General features: G+C 35.5%; 1 protein-coding gene across 1 annotated transcript in view; it reads right to left on the reverse strand.

The window, feature by feature from the left end:
• Positions 1–20,974, reverse strand: part of LOC120767751 — a 163,873-nt gene that overhangs the window by 85,819 nt on the left and 57,080 nt on the right. Inside the window, exons 2-3 of the mRNA XM_040093965.1 lie at positions 20,485–20,942; positions 1,094–1,199 (exon numbers count right to left, since the gene is read on the reverse strand). Coding sequence (XP_039949899.1) covers positions 1,094–1,199; positions 20,485–20,731 — 353 coding nt within the window. The 5' untranslated portion in view covers positions 20,732–20,942. The remainder of the gene's footprint in view (positions 1–1,093; positions 1,200–20,484; positions 20,943–20,974) is intronic.

A 20,974-nucleotide genomic window follows, 5' to 3' on the forward strand; every position in this document is an offset into this window, starting at 1 on the left:
GGTAAGTCTCTCCAACCGTCTTTGTAGGCTTTGTATCGCTCATGGGTTTGTGGGTTTGATAAAACTGAATCACCGTAAGTCTCTTTCAACAATCGTAACGAGTCCTCACTCAAAATTTGGTTAGAAATACAAAATTTGAGACACTGAGGTGCACCGACTTAGCAGCTGCTGTAAATAAACTTGTTTGACAGATCAAGTATTTGGCATATTAATTAAGGACAGTCCTACCAACTTAGCAAACTCCAAAATATATAAAATACTATTGGATCCGACCACGCGTTGCTCTGGTATACATTTTATGCTATTATTTATATGATAAACTATTCAATACAGTGACAAATTTTATTTACGAATTAAGGCGAAAGCGTATATCTCGGTATAAGAATCCATACAAATAAATTTCATTGGAAAAAAATAAAGAATTTAAGGCTGCTTTCTCAATGACAGATTTTCTGTCAGTTAATAGAGTTGTCCGCTTAATAGATCGTCCATTTAATACAGATTTCAATGTATTTTTTTATTTATGAATGGTTTTTACTATCCTATCTTCTAAGTTGGTTAGAACTGTACACAGTGTGCTAAATTTGACTAAAATCCTTTCAATAGGAGTCCATTGCGGACAACCAACGTGACACCCAATTTTTATATATAAAGGTATATCTAAGGATCCTGTAGTAAGTTCTTTTGATCTACATCATAAGCTTATTAATAGCAGATATTATGGGTATGTGTCTTAGATGATCAAATATTGTTACAATCTATTAGAAAGGGTTTGTGTCTTGGATATATTTTTTAGTCATGATGATCAGATGACATTGGTAAGAAGGAAATGACAGTTGCTTTATGATTTCTTCTAAAACGAAGACAGTCGGTGTAGTCGAAGGAGAAAAGTATAACATTTATTTGGACTATATTTCTTCAGCAGCACAATCTCTACAATTGGTTTTATTGAAAAATTATCAAAAATACATATATTCCTCATTACTTCAGTACTTCCTTCTAGTCTGAAAACTTGGCACAAAATATAACTTTAAGGTCAAAAACTAGCAAGTATAGTATACTAACTTAAATTTATCTCAAACACATTTCTTACCTTGCATGTTGCGGCCCAACGAAGCCAGTATCATGCGCCGAGCTGGCAGTGATTTGAGCATCTGTAATTGCACCGGACTCCATGCCCAGTGGTTGATGACATGTAGCTGCAAAGAAAAAATTATAATTACAAAATTAATTAATTAATTGTTAGTTAAATATGATTAACGGGTGTGGGAATAAAAAGTGTGCTCAGGCATAAAATAAAAATATTTTTTTTGGTTTTTGGTTTTTTTCTTTCAGAAGCTAGTTTTTCCTTGAGTTCACAGTAAAAAATGGTTTTTCAAGAAAAAATAAATTAAACTTCAAAACAAAAAACAGAAACATTTACAAACAAAACAATGTATTGAAACCACAAAGCTTGACAGCACTCAACTCTATTTGTCCGTATTTTTGAAAGCTCATTAGTAGCTGTCACTTACAAAAAAGCTATGTAATTATTAATAAACAAACAAATACCCCAAGTGCTTGTACTAAAAAACAAAAATATTTGAGTCAAAAAAAATAAAAAGTACACACAGAGGAATACAACAAAATTACAACAAACTAAGACGCATTTGTGTCACTTCAATCATAAAAAAGCGCACAGTCTGTCAAATGCATACATCAAAACAACTGAAGCGCGCTAAACAGTGTTGCACAGACGCGCCAAGACGGGAGTTGCACGAAATTTATCAGAGGCGCACAAAGACGACGGCAGAGCGAAGTTAATTTTTCCGCTTTTTCGATATGGTGGGGACAGACAATGCAACCGCATAGTTCAATGGAAGGCAGCTGGTCGCATTGATGAGACCAAACTGGTGGGAGGTGGCATGCTGGAGCGCACTCGTCGTCTGCCACTGTTTAACGGCGGCGTTTGGGTGATTTTTTCGCATGACTCTGTAGCAAAAGGAATAAAATGGCAGTAAATATAAAGAAGTGGCAACTAAGCGTCTGCCATAGGCTGCAAGACAGGGAAGGTCGTCGGTAGACAAAAAAACAGGGAAGCTAAATACACCGCTTGTGGTATTTTATCGCCTTTTTAATACCCTAAACTGTGTATATTAAGCTTGCCACGAAGTTTGTAAAAACCAAAAGGGAACGTCGGAGACCTTCTAAAGTATACATATGTATGTATGTATATGGCATATAAATGATCAGCATGACGCGCTGAGTCGATTTAGTCATGTAGTCTGTTGAGATATTAGTCTGAAATCCTGCTCACGTATTTCTCTCACTACGCACCTGCTTGTTTGTCGGAATCGCTGATATCTGATAACCATAACATATAGCTGTCATATGAACTATGCGTTAAAACTTAAGTCCTTGTATGGAAAACTGTTTTGTTTGCCAAGATATCTTCACAAAATTTTGTGTAGATTAATATTAAAGATATCTCTAGCATCTCCGAAGAAATGGTTAAAATGGGACTGTTATGACATACAGCTGCTATACAAGTTGCACGATCGGAATCAAGTTTTTGTATGGAAAACTTTTTTGTTTGACAAGTTATCTTCACAAAATTTTCTTCAGTTTAGTATTGAATATACAGCTGCCATACAAATTGAACGATCGAAATCAAGTTCTTGTAAGGAAAACCTTTTTTTTGACACGATTTTGGTACAGATTATAATCTAAAGCAACTGCAACCAAATTCGAAGAAATGGTTTAGAACGCATTACTATAGTATGCAGCTACCATATCAACTGATCGGTCAGTATACAATCTTTTTAAAGCTTTTTATGCTGTAAAAAATGCTCCTGTGAAGGGTATTATAGCTCCGATGCAGAGGAAGTTAACATTTTTTCTTGCTTTGTTTTTTTGAGGGTGTGAGGGCAGCCAGTTACGCGTTTGTTGGGAAGCGCTGCATGTTGCAAACAGGAAAGCATTTTATAGTAGGCCCTCTGACTGCAGGGTTAATGTCAGCATTAAGGCAATACAAAACCCCATATCAGCTATAAAATATACAAGTATGTGGCACATGTAGAGTCCACATATTATTTTTCGCCGACAGCCACTTTTCGCTCTTGTTGCTGCCAATTTACAGCAAAATTTCAATTATTTATTTCATGCGCTTAAAAACACGGCATCTTTTTTTTTCGCTGCACTTCACTTGTGTAGGTGCAGATTTTTTATAATTAACGCGCTTGCATTTTTGGCCCATCTTGCCAGTTGCGACATGGTGTTGCACTCACTTGCTTACTTATAAAGAAATAAAATAAAAAAAATTATCTTTATGTGTGCTCCGTTTTTATTCATGTCATTGGATTTTCCTTTTTGTTTTTGTGCTCCTTACACAACTTTGGTGCATGTAAATGAGCGCTCTGCTTTGCACGCGACAGACATTCCCATGCATCTCTATTTTCTTGCAATGCATGTTGGCTGCATCTTCGTGTGACCAACTTAGCGCTGCAAGCAAGGCGCTTGTGTCGTTCGCTATTTTAGTTTTTCCTTGTACTTGCTTCGTATCTTTGTTTGTTCGCTTGTCGTTCATTATTTCTACATCGCCTTTTTTTTGTTTTTTGGGCTTTAATAAATTTTCGTGTCAAATTTTTAATGAGTTGTGCTTTCACATTTGTCACCCACTTCCCCAAAAAGCGGTGCTTTGCCACCAATTTTTCAATTAATGAACGGCAACTGCTGCTCGTCGGCGCTGTTATAATATTATTAAGGGCTTTTATATGCATGCGCTCAAGAAAGGATTGTTTTTTGTATAATTAAGTACTTGAGTTGGTGGGAAAAATTACTCAAAATATGAAATTTTATTACTTTTAAAAATTCAGGTGCTCATAAATCTGGGGCTGTCGCAGCCGTTGTAAAAGTTTGAGAATTTTTCTGCGAAGCAGCGCTGATACATAATGATTAATAGGAAAAAAATAGTATGTTTTACCAAACTATAATATCTACAAGAGAAAAACTGAACTGTTTGATTTATCGATATATATATTTATTATAAAAATTACCTCAAAAGTACAGACTTTGATTAGAAATTGCGTAAATATGTTTATGCTACATATAGAATTTCCCACAGCAAAATTTTTGTTATTACTATATATAAATCCGTAATTAAATATCGGTATTTATGTATTAGTTTGCGAAAATATTATCGATAATTTAGGAACACTCGCGTTACTATGTTGGCCCAAATAAGTTAGTAAATTAACGATGACACGTTTTAAAAATTTAGCACATTTATCGATATTTATTTAGGAAATTATCGATAACATTTGCATAAATGAGTTCACAAATAATCGATAAAATTATCGATAGCATATTTTAAAAATTAAGTACATATATTGATATTTAGTTAGAGAACTATCGATTACAATTTTGGGAAATTGTGTACTATAATCCAGATTCAAAATAGTATTAGCAGTCTCAGAATTATCTGTAAAATAGCTATACTTTTCTGAAGATTGAGTTGTGCCACGATGTATATTTCTGTATTAAAGATAACCTAATGCTGAACATTGTTCAAAATTGGTTAAAATTATCGATGTTAACGATATACCTCTAATCGTCGATACCTATGATTATCGATTTATGGTTTATTATCGATATTTTTGATGACTGTTCATTTCAAAAAAATTTTACTTTCACTTTTTTACGATCTGAATCTAAAAAATGAAATTTAAAACTGCTAGTTCACCATATTTTCAACTACATAATCATAAAGATTTTACGAAAATTATATATTTCGGAGGCAAAAAGTTCGAGCTCAACCACCCTAGTGACAAGATGTGACTCTCACTGGGCATCTGGGGCATTTGTGTTTTCTTTCCCATTTTGCATGCAAAGCTTCTTAATGTCGACCTCGAGTTCGTCAATCCACCTTGATCGCGGTATTCTCCTTGCTTTAGTGGAGAGTATTTTCTTCTGTGAACTCTTGTATTTTATTCTTGTTACATGGGTGAGTCAGGTTAGTTGCTGCGTTTTCATATTTTTTATTAGCTGGTCTAGTTCTACCTTATACGCCATTCATCATTATCTTTTATTGCACCAAAGATTTTTCTTATAACCTTCTTTTCAAAGATTTGCAATTTGGTTTTGTCCTTTTCGAGTAGCGGCCATGATTCTGCTCTGTAGCACAATGCATTGCTTTTTGAGTAGTTTTGATTTGCATAGTTTCATTAGCGATGCGTATGAGCTATTGGCGGCTTGTATTCTATCTTCGAAACTCAGGCTTATTGAGTTTTTGTTACTGAGTTCGGGGCACAAGTATGTAAAGGCTTTCACAATTTCAAACACGTATTAGTCATTTTCCATTGTTGCTTCTAGTTTGTTTTTCGATGATGTATACATATCATTTATTAGCTGGTCTAGTTCCACCTTATACGCCACCCATCATTATCTTTTAATGCACCAAAAAATTTTCTTATGACCTTCTTTTCGAAGATTTGCAGTTTGGTTTTGTCCTTTTCGAGTAGCGTCCATGACTCTGCTCTGGAGCACAATGCATTGCTTTTTGAGTAGTTTTGATTTGAATAGTTTCATTAGTGATGCGTATGAGCTATTGGCGGCTTGTATTCTATCTTCGAAACTCAGGCTTTTTGAGTTATCGTTACTGTGCAAATTTTATGCGTTTTTTTTTTAAAAAAAGTTATCAAGCTCTTAAAAAATCACCCGATATTTATCTTCATTGATTTTGAGTCCAATTTGACCAGCTGCTACTTCAACCCGCATTTTGTTGCGAAAATATTGTATGCCTTTTTACTAGACTTCATATATTTAGAACTATACCATCGTCTGATCTTTTCATCTATATCACCTGCAATATATTCTCTCATATATCTAACTGGGTTCAGAGGCTCGCTGAGCTGTGCATAACATGAGCTTTCAAAACAACTCCAACGGCGGCTCTTGAACTAGTACTAAATCTGCCATCTATAGACATCTTCGCTGAAAACCGCACAGTAAAATCAGCGGAACGACTACTGGCTGCAGGAGAATTTACATATAGAACCGACTACATGATCCCACTTTACAACTGGGAAAGAAGATTCAAAGTAAACATAGAGGAAGATGGCTGGCGTAAAGGTATGTCAGCCACGCATAACACTCTAAACATCTACATCATTTAATGGCTCGAAAAACGATGAAGTTGGTATGGGAATATACTGTGCAGAGTTAGGCAAAATATGGTATAATAATAGTATATTTTAAGCTGAGGTCTTTGCTAATGCGAAAGCCGCGCAGCAAGCCCCTAATGTACCTGCAGGAAATTCCAAAGTCAACATCGATGTAGACAGCCAAGAAGCAATCAAGAGAGTAACCTCCTTTCGCATATCGATCAAGATCAGTGTCTTGGGAAGCACGCCAGCAGTGGAAAGTGTTGCAATAAGCAAGCAAATTCACTTCTGCTGGGTGCCATGTCACAAAGGAATCGAGGCCAATGAAATAGTGTACGATATTGCCAAGAATGCTGTACGGCGAACACCCGAAAAAGTGTTCAACATAGGGAAACCTATGCATTGGCTTTACGACGATCTCGAGCATGGTAAAGAAAATCAAAACTCGATGAAACGACTACCTGGATGCAAAACTGCAGAAGTCATGTGCTAAACGGCAGATCGGAAGGATGACTACCCCTCATGGACTTAGCAATTGAACTCCATCTGGCATCGCAAAAGACCAAAACTGGTCTGTGCTTATTGGCCTACCAGATTAACCTAACCTAAACTATATCTAAATAGTCTGTATTAAATATACATTTTACTCGCAGCGATATCAGGTCAAATTTATTACGATATCAAATTAAAAAAAATTAATTTTGACAAAAATAAAATTCTTCAATAAGAAAGTATACTCCTACGACTATAACACTAAACTCCCACAAATTATGTGCCCCTAAATTAACAATTTAACCAGCTTTTAACTCAACTCACCTCAATAAAAGTCATTTGCAATTTATTGTTAATTCTCTCGCATAACTTGTTGTTGTCGCCACATTGAGACGCACGCCGCTGCGCGCCATATTACATTGTGACAAACAACAAATTATTCATGGATATACTGGAACACGCGCCGGCAAGCACATGTTAATACGAATACAGGTAAGTAGTCATATACTTAAGCATGCGTGTGCCTGTGTCTGTATATATGTGTATAAGTATAAAGCACGTTGCCAATGAAGACCACGCCGTTGACGCCTAGACAAGCAATGTAACACAAATTTTCCGAATGAATGCATCACTGCCACTGTTGGCGATTTCTGCTGTCGCTATCAGTATTTTTGCTGTTGTTATTGTTGTAGACAATGCACGGCGCTACACGCTACACGCTACACACACACAATGCTACATATGTGCTGTGCCACTGACGGCTGCCACTTCAAATTCAAATGCCACATATCAGCGAGAATATTATTCAAGCATATGTGAGAATGGCAAGGCAAAAAGTGCTTTAAAAACAACAAGCTATAAGGCAGTTATGTTACAACAACAACAACAACATTTTCATAGGCCAGTACGCAAGCATGTATGCAAATTATTTGCGTGCGTGTGCTTTATGCTTGTTATGTTGCAAGTTGCCGCTTTGCATACTTTAAACTTGCCACCGCCACCGTCAAGCTTGTGGGAAGTTGTGGCAGCCACATACTACAAACGCTTACATATGCGTTGAGTGAGCAGTTGTTGGCGCGCAGTAAAAGAATTGTTCGATGTCAGTTGAAAATTTATTTATAAACCACAGAATGACTTGCGTTGCATTGCGGCCTTTTGCGGAGTCCGTCCGGTGCGGCAAGAGGACCGGCTTGCGCTTGCCTCAAATGCATTTTTATGGTTACTGTTGTTGCAATTGCGTTCTAAATGAATGCACCGCTGAGTGACGGCACAAACAACAATAGCAACAAGAACAAAATCATATAACAACAACAATAGCAAAAGATCTTAACAACAAAGGCAACGAAGTAATATAAAAAATGACGGCGTTTACTTTGCGCCGACTTGATTTCGATGCGTCGGAATTGAATTGATACTGAGTTGCGGTCGGCCAACAACAACAACTACTTGCACACATCTACAATAACAAAGCAGAAGTAAATCACGCACTTAAGCAACGCCTATGTAGTTATGCGTTTATGCAACAAATCGTTGCAAATCAACAATAAGAATAGAAGGTAATAAATTTGCGCAAACTTCCCAAACCACATTCACAACCGCAGTCGCGGACTTTGGCGCGCCTAACGCCGACAAGCAAGTAGCCAGCAGTCGCACCAGCGCCGGTTTTTCTCTTCTTCTTTGCCCAGCAATCAAGCAGTAGCGACATTCAAGCAACGTGTCTTCCCAGGCGACAGCCAGACAGATGGAGAGACAGACAGAGCGACTGACAACTCCCCCAGGGTGTAACTAACCAACCCAAATCAGTGGAATCCCGATGCAGCGCTTTTGTTTGCGTGCACAATAAAATGAAAATGAAATTGATCGTAAATGAAATGCAAAAAAAAGTGAAACAATCAGTGATTTGGAATGCCACATGCACGCAGCATACACACACACGCGTACTACTAGCTACACCACCCGTTTTCCGCACGCATCACAATGCGCCTGCGCAACCGCTAACGACGATCACATGCGTCAAACCACTGCAGCGCAGATGATGAAGTGATTTTACAGCGTAAATAGACAAAATGATGGATGATTTTTCGTTGCTGGCCGCTCCTCTCCCCAGCTTGTTTTAGATGCGCTGCAAGTTCTGCGTAAATAAAATAAATGCTTGCTTAGTTGCATTGGCTTTTGTGACTACTGCACCACCATTGTCTATGCGTTGGAGACGACTCCCTTTTATAGCATAAATTGTTATAAATGACAGTTATGTTGAGAAATAAGTCATTTGAGTTGTGCAAATGCGGCGACGAATCTAATTAAATACTCGTACATTACATTGTGACGGCGGAAAAAAACGTATGGAAGAGAGACAACTCGTCAGGGCGCGTCTGATTTATGATCAATTTTAGTTGTATTACATTATACTATATTATTTTTGGTGCAAAAATTGTAAACGTGCTTGGGAGAAGTGAAATTTATTGGGTATTTTGCCGGTGAATGCAATTTTCTATTATTTTCTTGTAATAAGGAAGCGATCGTTTGAAGCACATAACTATATTGCTATTCATTTTATCAACTTCCAGATTTTGTTTTAACTAGTATCAATGTCGGATAAGTTGTAATCTATCTACTAGAAAGTAAGTTCATTAACTAATTTATAAAAACTGAGACAATACTCATCTTTCGTACTTTGAACTAAACACATGGATCTTGAATGATCACAGTAGTGATTTAAAGCTGAAACAATAATCCTCAAGGAGATTGGATGGTTTAAAATCAAAATATATTTACGAATTGTAGTAATTTATTAAAAATTTATAATGATTGATTGAGATTTTCATCGCGACCTAATGTCTATTGTAACTTAGCTATTCTTTATAACGGCTTAACAAAATATTACTTCTTCATTAAAGACGCCAAAACTAAATAGCACCCTAAACGCCCCATTATAATCTTTAAGCTTAAGTGAACTCCACTTGTCTGTAATCTGTGTTCACGTTCACAGCAAAAAAACAAATAGACAAATTGTCAAGGACTCTATCTAGATTCTCTAAACACATCCGAAGGCAGAGATAATAACATACCCGCTAGAGGATCAATCAAAAGGGAGCTCAATACATTTGAACAATTAGTTCAGCACGAATGGAAATCTCTAACCAAATGCAAGACAAATATTTGTGTCCATATTTTTCTTGCATTTGGTTAGAGATGACAAGACACTTATTAAATAGGTCCAGTAAAATATACTCAGACTTACCGCTAACAAAATTTATAACACATTTTGCCGCAGCTGCTAACTAGAAGGGTTACTCCCTACCGTTCTAAACTTTCTCTGTGAGTTCCCAACTCTATCACAAACCCGACATATCCGTCTTGTGCCAGCGGACTATCTCAAAAAAGAGAGGAGTAGTTTCATTTGTGAGCACCATATATTTAGTTCGAACGTAACGACGAAACAAGAGTTCTAGAATGTGATATGGAAGGAAAATCAGAATCTTAACTGTCTAGGGTTGCCAGACTCGTGACGCCCTTGTGTATGCAATGAGCAGCACCAAAAGAGAATTTTGCGATAAGAAGCAACACAAGCGTAATCTCGAAATGATATTAAATAATTAAAGCTATAGAAAACAACGCAGTGGCTTCCTGAATTCACTTTTATGGAAAGATGAGATATTAAAGTCCTGAAAAAGTAGTAGTTCAACAAATGCAACGCCTTTTGATATAAATATTGAAATATTTTCATTTTTGTTTCTGACAAATTAAATTAAAATCCACAAGTTGTTGATATTTAGATATTAGAAAATTAACTTCGAAGTTGAAACTTTAATTAATAGTAAAAATTTTATGACTTTGTACTCTATGGAAAAAGTATGTTTTAAGAATTTAAAGAAAGTAGTCTGAAAGATAATTAGCCATTAAGAACGTCTTCTTTAAAGATTAGATCTAACTACAAACCATATATAAAAGCTAATGCATAACTATGATCATTCTCATTGCGGTCTTTTCTTGCCTAACTAGTGCTCGGTGATGATCTATTATAATATCAGCTGAGTGCTGGAGAATAATATCACAAGAATTGTCTAATGCATACGCGATAATCTATTATATAAATCTTGCTATACATATGTATATACTTAACTTTTATGATAAATGTAAGTCTCCTGCGGATCTAAGAACGAGACCGGAGAGATTTTTATACTGCTTCAGCTACTTTCGAGCGATTTTGAAGTACGAAATATACCAAATATTTACTATCATGGTTTTCAGAATCTGAAAGAACGTCATAATGAGAACCTTAAGACGGATAAAGCCAAATAACTAGAAGCTGTTGACAAACAGTTTAACATAAACAAATTTGTAGTCCTACTCACAAAACTTACAAACTTGTTCAATGAAGAACGCCAGAACATGTTTTAAAAATACTTTACAAATACGTTCAAAAATTATGCGAAGTATTAACTAAGTATATACCATTGCGTCAACTTTTTAAAAAATAAATTTCCAATAAAAAACAAGACCACCACTTTCAGTACATGCTGCGAGTGTCTGTAAGCAAATCAACCGCAATTTCAACACTTCTCAATAATCAACAATCGAAATATTTATTAAATAAATAATGTAAAAAACAAATTATCAACATATTTACTTTACGCCTTGATGCCTATTTACAAAGACAACACTATGTAAATAATTTTCCTTTTGTTTACACGAAATTGCAAATTGACCATAACCGAGATTTTATTAAACAAAACGACATGAAAACTCGACTGGACAGCGCATAAATGATGTGTGAATGACAGAAAACAATTAAGTAAGCCAGACACAATAATAAAGAAAGAGAAAATTACCAAACGAAGAATGGCGTACGAAAACTTAATGTATGTAAAAATGGCACTAAAAACGCTTTTTCAATTAAATCGAAGCATAAAATTGTACAACGTGCTCATTAAAGCGGCAGAAGCCAAGTCACTCTCCGTAGCATGAAGGAAAACATTTAACAAAGGAGTAAGACTGACGGAAATTATAGGTAGATATGAACCACGGGCGGCACACACCGCGGTGTTTGCGTTTACTGCGATCGGCAAATACAACGCTATTAAATAAGTGTATATAATCTACCATATATTTATGTATATATACATATATATGTATATACTCGTATATATATGGGTTGGAGCATCCTCTTGGCTCCTGGTTGGCTCATTGGTTGCGCGCTCCACAGGAATTGGCTGTGGCCACATTTTTGCCAACAATAAACCACCCGCGGTGAGCTTTTTCTACGCACGAGCTTCTTGGCGGCCACTGTGCCTCGTCGCGTCGGCTAGATAGGCCGGGTGTGGAGTTGATGCTAGGCAACCCCAGTGTTGCACATTGGTCTAGTGTGGGTAAATAGTTGATAATAAATCAATGCGTTAATGGAAATGAGATTTTTGGGCTTACTGTTCGGTGAAATGTTTAATAAAGTATTAAATATACTTATATAGCACATCGCTGGTTAAAATCTTAAGTTTAGTTTAGGTTAAGGTGTTCATCCTCACACCAAAGGTTGCTAAGGATTTCATTTGGTTTGCTGTGAACGGTGGTGCTGTGTGATGCTTAAACTACTGAATATGGTAAAAAAGACCTTGAAAAACCGATGAGTTGCCATAAAAACTTAATTGTTATAATCGAACTACTATAGCATGTAGTTGTCACATAAAATGAACGATCGGACTTAAGTTCTTGTATAGAAAACTTCTGTATTTTAAGAGATATCGTCAAAAAATTTGACATCGATTATTGTCCAAGGTATCAGAGCAATCTCAGAGGAAATTGTTGTGATCGGATCACTATAGCATATAGCTGTCATACAAACTGACCGCTCAAACTCAAGTACTTTAAGGAATCTTTTGTAGTTTTGAGAGGAATTATAGCTTAGGTGCAACCTCAGTTCACTTTTTTCTTAATTTTATTTGAAATTGATTTTGTGCTCGAAAAATTTCGTTTTTCTTAAGAAATAGTTAAAAATTAAAATTTTTGGATAAAGAAATATCTAAAATTTTCAAAAATTTGTAGGTCGGATCGCCAAAAATTTAAGAAACCAACAAAAATGCATTAAAATTTACTTTTAAATAAAAACCATATTTTACGCACTTTTTACCACCACACACACCACAGTGCCGCGCCGCACAGAGGCGTACATGCCTGCCACTTTAACTTGGCGTAAAGCATTTTGCATTAAACGAGAGCCGCATAAATACACTCGCTTCTTTAATATTTCGTTCATTTCTGTGGCTACGCTTCAATGTCAATTAATGACGCACCGCTATGACGCAGCTGTTGTTAGCTGTTGCACCCACTGTGCGGCTAAACTATTTGGTGGCATGATTGGTTTCCTGTTGATTGGATTGGCAGCAAAGAGCAAACGCTGCGGCGTAGCTCAATAATAATTGTGTATATAAGCGGAAAGGTGCGGTGTGGAGAGGGGTGCCGGTCCAGCTCCATCTCCAGCAAAGGAGTGTGCACCAGGAAGCTGTCGCTGCTGCTGCTGCTGCTTGAGTGTAGTGAAGCTGCAACATGCGATGCCATGCTGTGTGTTATTTTCAGACACTGTGCACATCGCAGCTTCTTTGGCTGCATCCTGCATGTGGCAGGCCGGCGCACCGCTGCGGCGACGTGTCGGCAAAGAGTTAAAATTAATGTGCATGCGTTGCTGATTTTCAGCCGCCGCACAGCTCCACTCCCCGCATCGCTGTAAGTCAGCTCTCTATTAGAGAGGTAATTTTTTATAGCTGCTTTAGCCAGAATTTTTGTTGGTGTTATTGTTGTGCACACCTTGTTGCGGTCAATGGACTTTCAGGTTGGGTAGCGAGCGCAATTTTCCGCTGGGTTTTGTTAATTTTTAAAGAAATTAAAGAATTTGTAGCAAATAAAAGAATAAATAGAAAAATTAAATTACTAAAAATTATTATAAATTAATTCATAGTAATTACGAAATATTTTCAAATATGGATTTAAGTAACTTTTGACTTTAAAAACTGTTGAAAATGTAACAAGTAATATATTTCCTAAGAGGGCTTTGTCCGAAAATGTAATACGAATAAGTTATATATTCCATATGAATACACTATATTGTATATGTAACATATATAACTACTGAAACATGAAATCCATTTTGTATAATGAGTCTTGAATAAACAGTTGAACTGAGAACTCTGCCAACAAAGGTTATGGGCCCAGTTAACCTAGAACACGCGCAAGTTTAATAAAATACAAAAAAAAAAAAAAAAAAATCAAAAAAAAAAACTTTTATTAAAAATGAATTCTAATTTCCAAATTGAAAAACTCGGTGAAGAGAACTATGATGTGTGGTGTGTGCAAATGCGTAGTATACTGGTCAATATGGACCAATGGCATATAGTTAATGGCAATATTAAACGATCTGAAGAAAACGCGGAAAAATGGGACCACGATGACCAAAAAGCATTGGCGAACATAATCTTATGTGTTAAACCAACTCAAATTTCTAATATAAAATCATGCAAAACGGCAGCAGAGGCTTGGGAGAAACTTCGAGAAGTGCACATGCCTAGTGGACCGTTACAAAAGGTTTCGTTGTACAAAAAGTTGCTTGGATGCAGTATGTCTGCAAGCCAAAGCATGTCGTCTTATCTCACATCGTTTGTCGAGGTGGTAGATAAATTAGCCGAGCTCAATATAGAATTAAACGAAGAGTTAAAGGTTATTATACTGCTGTCCAGTTTGCCTGCAGAGTATGAAAACTTCGTAATAGCTATTGAAACTCGTGACAAATTACCATCGTTCAGTGTACTGAAAGTCAAGCTTTTAGAAGAAGGTGCCAGAAGGGAACAGCAAATGAATCAAGAGCCATCGGCGCAAGCGGTCTACGTTCGTGTTAAAGAAGCAGCGCATAGTAGCAACAAAACACTTGAAAAAGCAGAAACACACGCAGACGCAAAATCAAATAACTTCAAAGGAAAATGTTTCGGTTGTGGTATGCGAGGACATACGATTGCACAGTGTAAGCGAAAGACAGAACAGCAAGCCTATAATGATAATGAGCTTTCATATGCTATGTATGCAACGGATGTGGGAGTTAAAAAGGATAAACATGCTTGGTGCGTCGACAGTGGAGCGACCACTCATATGTGCTGCGATATGAACATGTTTGTTTCGTTTGTCGAAAAAGAAGAAAAAATAATGTTAGCAGCAGATAATTTCATTTACTCGAAAGGTGTAGGTACGGTAAAAATAAGGACAAAAGAATGTGGACTAGAATTGCGTGATGTCTTGTTTGTACCTTCACTCAAAATGAATTTTTATTCCGTGAGCAAAGCTATAAAATATAAACATACAGTGTTTTTCAAAGACTGTTATGTTGAAGTAAAAAGCTTAAAAGGGACAGCTCTACTGAGAGCAAAATTGCAAAATAACTTGTTTCTTTTTTATGCGCAAGCGAATACTTCAAAAATTATGTTAAACAATATGATGTGGCATAATCGGTATGGTCACATAAACTTTGAAAGTTTAAAACAAATCGCCGAAAATAATTTGGTGCATGGACTAAATAAAAATGACATTAACACTAAAACAATTTGCATTACATGCAATAAATCAAAAATATGTGCAGTGCCTTTTCCGAAGAAGTATGAAATAGGATCTAAACAAATACTAGAACTTGTGCATACGGACGTTTGTGGTCCGATTAATGTAAAATCAGTTGGTGGCGCAAGGTATTTTCTAACTTTTATAGACGATTTTTCGCGAATGATTTTTGTATATTGTATAAAGCAAAAGAGTGAAGTTTTTGAAAAGTTTAAAACATTTAAAAATCTGGTGGAAAACCAAACGAAGAACAAAATTAAAAAGTTGCGTAGTGACAATGGTACAGAGTACACAAATAATAAGTTCAGTGAATTTTTAAATGAATGCGGAATTGAAAGACAATTAACTGTGCCATATACTCCACAACAAAATGGGGTGGCAGAAAGAGTTAATCGCACAATCGTCGAGATGGCTAGGAGCTTATTGATACATGCTGAGTTGGAAGAAGAATTATGGGGCGAAGCTGTTCATACAGCTGTGTATATACGTAATCGCGCTCCTACAAAGTTGTTGAAAAATTCTACACCGTATGAAGCATGGTATCTTAAAAAGCCGTCGGTAAAGCATCTAAGAGTTTTTGGTGCACGAGCCTTTTCGCTAGATAAAACGCATCATTGTAAATTTAGCGCAAAGGGCAAAGAGTATGTGTTCGTCGGATACTCTGAAGTTGCAAAAGCTTATCGTTTATATGATAGAGAAACGAGACGAGTGATTATTCGACGCGATGTAAAGTTTATTGAAAGCAATGATACTATCGGTGTGTCCGAATGTGAAAACAGCACTAAAAACAATGTAGATATAGCGACAATAATTATAAACTTAGACAAAAGCAATGAGGAAAACGATCAGGTAGAAGATTTTGTAAGCTGTACTGAAGATGAAGACGATGAAGCTGAAAATGAAAATGAAGCAGAATATGAAGTTCATGACTCAGATAGTGAAATACGTCGAGGGCGCGGTAGGCCAAGATTTGTCCATACAGGGAAGGTTGGTCGTCCCAGAAAGGAATATCAGAGGTTGAACTATCTTCAGTATGGTGAAGATATAGAAACGCCACGTACAGTCAAAGAAGCATTAGCAAGCGAATATTTCTTTGAGTGGGAGAAATCTATGCAAGATGAATATGCGGCATTAGTAGCCAACAACACTTGGTCGGTAGTAGACCTACCGAAGGGTCAAAAAGTAATTGGATCAAAGTGGGTTTTTCGTATAAAACGTGATACAGATGGAAATATCGAAAAGTTCAAGTCAAGGTTAGTAGCAAAAGGTTGTAGTCAGCAACTGGGAATTAATTATTGGGAAACGTTTTCGCCAGTAATTCGATACGAAACGATTCGTATGCTACTTGCAATTTCTGTTGAGAAAGAGTTATATTTACATCAAGTGGATATCTCAAATGCATATCTTAATAGCAACCTAACAGAAGAAGTTTACATAAGACAACCGGAAGGTTTTATAGATAGTAAAAATTCGAACAAGGTATTAAAACTAAACAAGGCTATTTACGGCCTAAAACAGTCAGGTAGAGAGTGGAATAATACACTCGATACAGCATTAAAAACTTTAGGTTTCAATCCGTGCAAAAGTGAGCCATGTTTATATGTCAAGCAGCTAGGCAAAGAGTACAGTTACATAGCAGTTTATGTTGATGACTTAATACTAGCATGTCCTAGTGAAGAAGAAATTACGAATATAAAACGCATACTAAGGTCAAAGTTTAAATTACATGATGGTAATACACTAAAGTTCTTTCTTGGTTTCGAAATAGAACGTGAGGGTAAAACAGGTGCGATTTCTGTGTGTCAGAAAAAATACATAAAGAGTTGTTGAGTGTATACGGAGTGAACTCATGTCGTCCAGTAAGCACACCTCTCGATCCTGGTTTTCAGATAAGCTGTAACGATAAGAACTGCTCCAAGGTGGACATAACAAACTATCAGTCTTTAATTGGATCTTTAATGTATTTAGCGATTTCAACACGTCCTGATATAATGCATGCAGTTAGTTTATTAGCTCAAAGAAACCATGATCCTCATTCCGAACATGAAGCTGGCGCAAAGCATGTTCTACGGTATTTATCAAAAACCGTAGATTTAAAGCTTTATTATCACAAAAGTGACAAACCGGTAGAAGGCTACGCGGATGCAGATTGGGCAAGCAACAATACAGACAGGAAGTCATACACCGGCTATTCATTCTTTCTAGCTGGCAGTACATTCTCTTGGCAATCCAAGAAGCAAGATGTCGTCGCTTTAAGTAGCACTGAGGCAGAATACATTGCCTTGTGCACAGCAGCAAAAGAAGCAGTATACCTTCGTCGCTTATTGAAGGAAGTAGGTTGCAGTTCCGAAGAGCCAATTTTGTTGAAAGCCGACAACATAAGCGCAATACAAATTTCGAAGAATCCTATATTTCATAAGAGAACCAAGCATATAGAGATAAAATATCATTACATTCGAGATGTGGTTGATCGTAGAGAAATAGAGTTAGAGTATGTTTCAACAAATGAAAATGTATCTGATATTTTTACTAAAAATTTGCAAAAACAAAAACATGTTAAATTTGTAGAAATGCTTGGTCTTAAATATTAACGTCTAGAAATATTTTACTTGAGAAAGAGTGTTGAAAATGTAACAAGTAATATATTTCCTAAGAGGGCTTTGTCCGAAAATGTAATACGAATAAGTTATATATTCCATATGAATACATTATATTGTATATGTAACATATATAACTACTGAAACATGAAATCCATTTTGTATAAAGAGTCTTGAATAAACAGTTGAACTGAGAACTCTGCCAACAAAAACGTATAAAAATTAATTTATTTTACAAAAAACAATTTTGTGAAAATTATTAATTCCTTTTAACATAATTTCCAATTGCCGAATATAATTTTTTTTAAATTGAATTTAAAAAGAAATTTGTGATAATTAAATATTTGATAAAAAATTATTTGTCTCAACTTTTTAAATTCCAGTTTTTTAAATTTTAATTTTTTTTAAATTATTTTTTTTTGTTCCGTTATTCAATTTTTTTAATTTGGTTTTTTTAGTTGGGTTATATTATTTTTAATAAATTTTATTTACTTTATGTTCAACTATTTTTTAATTAATGTTAATTATTTCTAATTTTTCCATTAATTGTTTATATTTTTTTTTTTTAATTTTTTCTATTAATTTTTTGTATGGCCTATAACAAAAAAAAATTTAATTTGAGTAAGTTAAGCCAATTTTATTTTAAATTATTTTTTTAAGCATTTGATTTAATTTTTTATGTTATTTCAGAATAAATAAATTAATTAATTTTGTCATACTTTTTTTAATAAGAAGTAATCTTTAATATTTTTATTGTGATTTTTGTTTGCTTTTTTTTTTAATATCTCACCAGCTTTCGAAAAAAGCTTTGAAATTCCCGACTACCTAATTAGCTACGAAGCTATAAAAAAACTCGAAGCCAGACAGACAAATCGTACTTAATTGGCAACGCGGTCGACATTGCAACAGTAATTTGAGAGCTTCAGAAAAAGCTCGAAGAAAGCCTAATTTTTCGCTTCGGAATAAAACAGAAAACTGCTAACAATTAACCACATACCCCTCGAAAAAGATATGCAAACGACTATGGATATTCCTATTACACAAAAAGCAGTAAACTACATATCTAGGCCAGAAGAAAGGTAGCGAAAATTACCTCCCAACTGAGCAGAGTATTGGCCAACATAGGAGATCCCAGCCAAAAACCGGGAAAGCTCCTAATGCCGACGACAATCAGCGTCCTTTTGTACGGTGCTGAGATCTGGACAAACTTGCTTAAAAAGGAAAACCGGCGTCAGGCAATGGCCAGAGTGCACCTAATTTGGTTTTAGTGACCTGGAAGTGGCCCATTACCCACCCATCAGCAAAAAAAAAATAATAAGAATAATAATTTCTAATAAATTGTTTTCATTATTTTTAATTAAGACATAATTTGTTTGCTCTTTTTTAAAATATAATTTTGCTTCCACTGTGTTTTTGTAAATTTAAGGCTTTATTGTATAAAAACGGTCCAAAAGTGTTTTCCCTTATTCCCTCAAAAAGCAATGCTTAATTAACACACGAAATGCTTTCTGATCCCTTTTTTTTTGTAAACTAACACGAGTTGCTTTACAAAAATTCTATATTTGTTTAAAACCTAATAGAAATCACATAGATGGTAGTAGTAGAGTAATAGTATTATCTATGTATATGTTATAGCATTGACAGACGGCAACGTTAAACCAGATTGATTGCATTTTTCGGGATTAATTCAGGAGTTACCACAGCTAACTCCGTTGCTGAATCCAAAAATAACTCTCAAAATTTTAGGGAGTTTGTGAGATTTTCGTTGGCAACATTGTTAAAAATGGCCAATTTTCATCTATTGTGAATGAAATACAAGCAACCCTGACAGCTGTTTATCAAATTCTCAATATAATATCAATAAAACTTCTATGTTATGATGCAGTTTTAAAACTAATGTGTTGATATGCTTTTGTAATAAAAAATGGTTTGGTAAAAATTGGTCGGCTAACAACCGTAATGTTTATCTTCTATCAATTTTCATTGAAAATATTATAAAAAGGACAATGAGCTGTTTATGAGAGTTTCAAACTCGCATAGCTGTCGTCTGTCACCTACAAATTGGATCTGATTAAGTGCGCAGTTAATCCGGATTAACGCTGCCGTCTGTCAAGGCTATTAGCCTCAGTTAAGCGTGAACAAGTCCTCAACCGCACATTTCTTGGAATTAAAGAAGCAAAGCAAAATTTCCCGCAAATGTCGAGAATTCGGCTCAAAAAGTGACATTTTCAGTTGAGACTAAGTTTGGGATGCAAACAGATCTTTACAAATATTTTGTTGGGTTAATGTTGACACAAATGTCCAAGATCGACATAAAACGAATTAATCGATTTAATCTACCAGTGCTTAACCCTGGAGACATCTATTGGAAAACGCCAGAAGCAAAGTTGTAGACCTAATATTTAAATCCTTATTAGAAATTAAATTTTTATACATTTTTTATTTTTTTTCCTGACACTTTTAGTTAATTCTTAATGAAATTAATTATTTTTGGTCATATAGATCGGAAGAGATTTTTAAAGAAATAATCTTATTATTATTTTTTTTTGTTTTAATTTAACACTTTTTTACTTTATTTGATGTTCTAAATTCCAACCTGAAAAAATTTCGAATACCGATTCATACTCTCTAATAAAATAAAAGAAATAATTGTCCTTAATACTCACCAACATCGAAGCTGTACGCCAACGGCACGAACTGTAGCGCCACTGTGCACAGTAGAGCGATTTGTAGTAGTTGATAGTTGTAGTTGCGGGAAGAAAGGCACTGTTGGGAGAACATTTTGCGGGTATTAGTGTTGTTGCGCGGGTGTGAGCTGTGTTGATGGAGGTGGTGGTGATGAGACTTTGAATTTCTACTACTTAGTGTGCTTAGAGTTGTAGTTGCTGTTGTGTGGCTTGTAGTAGTAAGCATTTTTATTTGTTTTTTTTTTGTAATATTTTTCGAGTGGGTTTCAGTTTAAAGTGTAGCTTATATTTTTAGAATTGGATAGATATTTTTTTTTGTTTCACAGTACAGGGTTACAGTGTTTAGCCTTTTGTTATTTAATATCTCGCTATTTTCGTTGCAAAAAGTTTAGTGGATATACATAATTCATAAGAGGCAGTGTCGAGTTTTAGATATTCTGAAATGAGAAGAAATATACAAATTTTTGTT

The sequence above is a fragment of the Bactrocera tryoni genome, chromosome 2 (assembly GCF_016617805.1).
Source record: "Bactrocera tryoni isolate S06 chromosome 2, CSIRO_BtryS06_freeze2, whole genome shotgun sequence".
Taxonomy (NCBI): domain Eukaryota; kingdom Metazoa; phylum Arthropoda; class Insecta; order Diptera; family Tephritidae; genus Bactrocera; species Bactrocera tryoni.